General features: G+C 45.8%; 1 protein-coding gene across 3 annotated transcripts in view; it reads right to left on the bottom strand.

Annotated features, from left to right (window-relative positions):
• Positions 1-1,159: 1,159 nt before the first annotated feature.
• The window catches only part of LOC124413371 (small conductance calcium-activated potassium channel protein), a 148,466-nt gene continuing 143,625 nt past the window's right edge, over positions 1,160-6,000 (bottom strand). For all 3 annotated transcript variants that reach the window (XM_046893903.1, XM_046893904.1, XM_046893905.1), the window contains 5 exons: positions 4,257-4,392; positions 3,658-3,768; positions 2,762-2,889; positions 2,545-2,614; positions 1,160-1,876 (listed from right to left, as the gene is read on the bottom strand). In XM_046893903.1, coding sequence (XP_046749859.1) covers positions 1,343-1,876; positions 2,545-2,614; positions 2,762-2,889; positions 3,658-3,768; positions 4,257-4,392 — 979 coding nt within the window. In that variant the 3' untranslated portion in view covers positions 1,160-1,342. The remainder of the gene's footprint in view (positions 1,877-2,544; positions 2,615-2,761; positions 2,890-3,657; positions 3,769-4,256; positions 4,393-6,000) is intronic.

The raw sequence follows: 6,000 nt of genomic DNA, 5'->3' as shown, positions 1-6,000 counted from the left end.
TTTATTTATCCTTTTCGCAAAAATTACGGACGTTACGAGAGAAAGAGAGATAGAGATAGAGAGATAGAGAGAGAGAATGACTTTCGTGTTAACACGTGTGTGTACCTCGTTTCAACAGGTCGATTGCGAGGCGGCGTGTGAATAATTCGGGTGCATTTCATCCCGCAGCAGTTCGCAATTATATGTGTAGTTTATTACAGATATAGGTAGGTAACTACGTACCTAACCACTTTTGCGTTTCGTCCGCGATTATTTCTTGCCAAGTTTCACAAGACAGAACAGTTAGGAGATGGATGTCGAGCTGAATGACGTTAATATTATTAACATTAAGTAAAAGTTTTGAGGCACGGTTGTCGGGCAGAAGGCAGTCCGCAGCAGGTGGAAGAATCCCTGCATTTCGCGTTTAAACCCTGCGCCATTTCTCACGAGTTGTTTAATCCTGTTTACAACACCGCCTTGATACCAGTAACAGGATTAACCGTACATTGCGAGGAGTACCAGGTCCGACAGCGAATCGTATACACCGCCATTTTCATCTCGTAGTACCTGCGACTTTGACCCTTTTTCAATACTCGAATTTATTTATCTTTCTTAGCGTAATTAAATACTCCCAAGATGCTATTCCGATCAGAACACATTTTACTAATATGCTCGGTGAATTTGTTCACTCGAAAGTTCAAACATCGCAGACGATTTCAGGGCGTGGGATACGGTTCTGGTGTCCCTAAAGCTTTTGATCCAAATCGTATGTTTGAAGAATTGCCATCGAAGATTTTATTTTTATTATTTGTCTTTTTTCAGTAGAAAATTCGAATCATTTATTTCACATGTTTTGATCAGCATTATGCACGTATAATTATACTTTGAATTTAATATTGCAAGAAAATAAATAAATAAATAAATAAATAAACTTACACTTTGATAATTTTTTTAAATATTTTGAGCTCAGTTTTTTCATAAATTTCATTCATTATACATTTACCATGTTGACCTTCTATATTTTGAGCAATAATAAGCAGTTTCTACGAGTTTGCGGTAAAATTTGTGAAAATTTTTAGCGACACAAAGAACCGACCGGATCATTGGAGCAATAAAAATTGTTAAACCGTCTCCCTGGCCCCGAGGAATTCGCCTATCGAAAAAGAGAATAAAGTAAAGAAACGAAGAGTCAATCTTAAAGTCGATATACCGTCCCCGTAAGCGTCGAGTATCTCAGTCGAGGCTTTCCTTGGATCCTTATGAAAATTGTCCGGCTGATCTCGGGCGGCAGAGAAACGCGAAACGCATTGGACGAAGGTTGCCCGCTACGTTAGTAGGAGTGCTGCGGCTGCAGGGACGAGGCTCAGCTGGGTGCGGAAGGCCCCGGGCCCTGGTTGCTGGTCGCCCCGAGTCCGGTCGAGGACTGGGACGTGGTGGGCGCCGACGGCTGGTGAGCGACGGCGCCGTGGTGTCTCCCAGTTTCGGGTACGAGATGGGGGGTGCGGCTCGATATCGGCGGAAGAACCGGACTTGCCGGCCAGGGATGAAGCGAGGCGGTGCTCGGCGCCGACGGGACGCTCCTAGAGTGCGGCAGGAGCGGTGATGTGACGAGGTTGCCGAGGGGATGGTGCGCGGCGATGCCGGTGCTTCCTGGGACGCCGATGCCGAGGCTACCGCCGCCGGAAGTGACGATCGCCGCGGTGTCCGGGTGAAGGAAGTTGCGTCGCTGCTCGAGCCGCTCCGCGTGTTGAGCCAGACTCCGGGTGAGCGCCTCCGGCAGCATTTCGACCTGCTCCTGGAGGGCGGTAAGCTTGTCCTCGAGGCTGACCAGCCGCTCCTCGAAGGCGTCCTGCCGCGTGCTCATGTCCGAGACGATCTCGTAGACGGTATTCTGCGTCTGCGCAAAACCGGGAACTTGCGTCAATAACTTGTCTCTCTCTGGGTAGTCGAGGAACCGACCGACCGACCGACCGACCAGCCAACCCTTAGGGTCGCCGTGGGACCCGGCTTGGCTCGATTCGCACACCCAAGGTCAGATCGAGGGGATTAAACCTTCCGCCCCCAGATTTACGAGATGGGTTAAGATATCGGCTGTTTTTCCTCCCCCTTCCGCTTGCCGTTATTCTTCCCCCGTTTTTACAAACCGAACTTGTGTGCACCGAGTGCGCCTCGCGGCATGGTACCAAAGCAACGACCCTCGAAACTCGTTTTAAACGTAAGCATACCCTTGTTTGCTTTTCATTTTCCAAAAGCACCCGAAACACGTGGATCCTTGATGGCTACGTGATTTTTCAAAACGTATAACGTATAAATTATTACTGTCATTGAGGCCCTTTTTTTTTTACCGATTCCGAACGCACTAGTTTCCGCCTCTGGGATAAATTATTCTAGAGAATTTTGCATTATGAAAATAAATGCGCGATAATGTTCGGAATTAATATTTTCTCTCCCGTTGATCGGGTTTGTCCGAGTCAGAAATATTCGGCAGCATCTCCGAGAGTAAGTTTTTAGGGATAATCGCTGTGATTTGTCACGATACAATCTAAAGTGGTATAATTTACGCACCTTGGCCATGTCCGTTATCGTGTTGGCGTTGTCCATTAATTTTCGTTGATCCATTTTTACTTTCCTGAGCCTGAAAAAAAGAAGAAAGGGAACAAACGCACGTGAGATAATAAGATATTCAAATTGTTGATCAGATCAGGATTAGAATTGGCATATATTATGAATAACAGAATTGAAATAAAATATGATTAATTACTATGAGGATAAAAAAACTCACGCGTATATCGCCAAAAGAAATTTTCGTTGATGCGTTCTGACGCGACCGGGATTGACTCGTTTCACCAGCCTAGTATGTTTGTAGATGAGCCAAGTTTCCCTGAGAACGTTGGCAGCTGCGTTCTTCAACTGAAAAAAAGTAGATAATCGGATTTCAGAAAACGAGATGACGTTAGAAATAAACGTTGAAAGCTTATCGTCTACCTATGGTTTGTTCCGAATTTCGACATGTTGCCCTCAGCGTCTTGTCAGTCACGTAAAGTCAGTCTCGGCTTGATTATTTGATGGGTGAATTTAAGCCCGAATTAAACCTCGGAGGGTGCGGGTTCAAAGCGGTCGAAGGTCGCGTACGTATAATTAATGGAATGATTGTGTCGTCGACGTCGTGTTTGAGAACGGTGCGATACATCGCTTAATATTCTATTGTTTGAATTATCTACGTCCGTTAAGTGCTTACAAGCAATGTTTTGTTAGGAGTTAATCCTCGTCAAGGTCTAATCACTTATTATAGACGAGAAACGAGTCATTAGAAAATTAGTACGAAGCGATGCTTACCGCGGAAGATTTAGGGGAGGGTGGGGCAAAGTGGGTACTTTGACATTTGTTAAATAACAAGGAATAAAATTAACCACCAGAACTTTTTATCAAACGTGAAGAATTATTCAGAAATCATAATTAGTGTAATCATTTTATTCTCATTTTAGGCATTATTTTCTTAACGGGCCCACTTTGCTCCACCCTCCCCTACAGCTGCGAGCAATGCGTTGGTGGGCTACGGAAAAATTAATAATTGATATAGAAACAGAACAGAGTGATCCCGGAGAATCAGAGAGGGATAGCATGATCCTCCAAAACTGTGCGGGGGTGTGGATATCAATATGCGAGAAGCCGACTCACCCTCTTCGTGAGCTGGGTATCCATCATAAAGTTGTGAACGTGTTTCTCGGCTCTGGTCAATTCTAGCTTCCTGGAAACAACCGCCACGAGAAGAGCGGTGCATCCAGCCCCCTGTAAGAAGCGTTCAACAATATTAAAGGCAAATTGTAGGTACCAAGTAATAATTTAGTCCTCGTGTAACGTTGTGGAAAGTTCAAAATTATTCGGAAAGGATACAGGATTCCGGAAATTTTCAGAGACGATATTCTGACTTATTACGGTATTAGTAGGACCAGTATTCACACAGATCAGGATTTTCCCGAGTGCCGGTGCGCGATTGTTGACTCGAACTTTGCCGCAGGAAGGGGTGCATATTTGGGGTGCTGTTAAACTCTTGAGGAAGAACCGCAGTGCTTTGCAGATGACGATAAGCGAACACCGATACAAATGAGTTCTATCTGTGTTTCAGTAAAGGCTTCAATTCAACCGTTTGTCCCGAAGGGTGCCGTAGAATTTGGCTGCTTTTATGAGACGTCAAGCGGGATGGTGGAAGGGGTGGTTTTGAATATCTGACATCGGGTGGCGCGGCTGCGCTTGTTATTGTACTTCATACATCTTACCATCATTCCCGTCGAAACTGCGATTCCTCGGCCGCAGTAAGTGTTCGGCACGATGTCACCGAACCCAACGCTCAGGAAGGTGATGGCGATGAGCCACATCGCGTTCAGGAGGTTTGCGTGCTCCTCGTCGTGAAACCTAGCAATCCATTCGTTTTACCAGCTAATAGCAGGGCGGGGTTCAATGTCGAAGCCCGGTGTACGGAGAGCCCCAAAGAAGGTAATTGATCGCCGGAAGCCAATGTTTCATTACCCCATTGCAGACTGCGCTACATTATCAAGTTTAACTTGTTCATTTCGCATTTTCAGAAACCTTATGTAGCCGCGACAGTTAACGGTGCGAATGTGCGGAACTCCGCGGTAACGACGTGATGAAATAAAAAAATAACCACTCGTGGAACCGAAGAGTCTTACTGGAATTTTACTTCCATTGCTACTATCGTTGGAGAAGAAAAACAAGATCCGTAATCCGCTCATTGGTAAGCTTGACGAAAGACGGTACAGGTGCGTACAGATTCGAAACGCTCTGTTGAATAAATCATGAATCTTGAAGATGAAACATGGGTGAGTAGTGAGCAGTCACCGAGTTTCCCTACGAAAAAGGCGGACAGATTGACCCTCGCTAACCGAGGATAAAAGAGGCAGGGCAGATGTGACTGGCGATGAGTACGGAAAAGATCCTTTTAATCAAAGGCAGAACGCTCGGAGATGAATGCCGACCGTCGAGATGGAGTTACCACGTGTTAACGCAGTACGTAGTTGATAGTATTACAGAATATTGTTGTGGATGCACGATTTCCACGTCACTGTATGGATAGGATTAGTAGACCATTTGTACACGATCGATATACCAGGGTGAACACATGTGCGGTGTTGAATATTCATGGGTACACCACTTACCGCGAATCTCTCGTTGCGCATTGGCCAAAATAAATGTCCACAAGTCCACGACTGGCGCGGAAGAAACTCGTCATCAAGGGTTGCTGTATACCAATCTATACCTCAAGTAAGAACTACCAAAGTCCGTACACATTCCCTCTTACATTTTCTCAACCTCGAGATGATCCAATATAACAGGAAACTCGTTTTCGGTGTATCGATAAAGTTTGTTCGAATTATGAGGGGGTCGTCGGTACGAGTTTACTTCGACGAGTCGGAAACTCGATACTAATTCCGTCACGTTGCGATTACTTGTACAAAAATTTCATTTCTCTCACGTGTCAATGGTAATGAAATATCAAAAGAACGATCGCAAGCATTACGTGAGAACACTCATCGACTTCTCTATTCTCAGGAATGACGATTAGATCAAAGGCCAGGAGTTTCGTTCATAATCAAGGGTTCAATTCGACTGTTCACTCTATAAACAGGACTCGAGAAAGATCTAGAGATCGAACGAATTGGCGATACTAAAAGTGGGACTGAATTTGGCATGCGTCTTTCGTGACAGCCGTGGCTTGTTGTGCGTAAGGGTGGCGACGTCGGCGACCATGCGTGAAGGTCCTTGGTTCTCACCTGTGCAGAGGCCCGAAGTTCTCCTTGTTGGAAGAGAAAGGACTTACCATCATGCCGCAGGTGAGAGTTATTCCTCGTCCTCCATAGGTGCTGGGAACGATGTCGCCGTATCCGACGCAGAGAAAGGTGATCGCGATCAGCCACATGGAGTTGAGTAGATTTCCATGCTCCTCGTCGTGGAACCTGCAGGTGGATATAGAGGCCGGTGCACACACGACAACGCCACGACATC

The sequence above is a fragment of the Diprion similis genome, chromosome 12 (genome assembly GCF_021155765.1).
Source record: "Diprion similis isolate iyDipSimi1 chromosome 12, iyDipSimi1.1, whole genome shotgun sequence".
NCBI classification, from domain to species: Eukaryota; Metazoa; Arthropoda; class Insecta; order Hymenoptera; family Diprionidae; genus Diprion; species Diprion similis.
The sequence above is the reverse complement of the archived record's forward strand: the minus strand, read 5'-3'. Positions and strand labels throughout refer to the sequence as shown.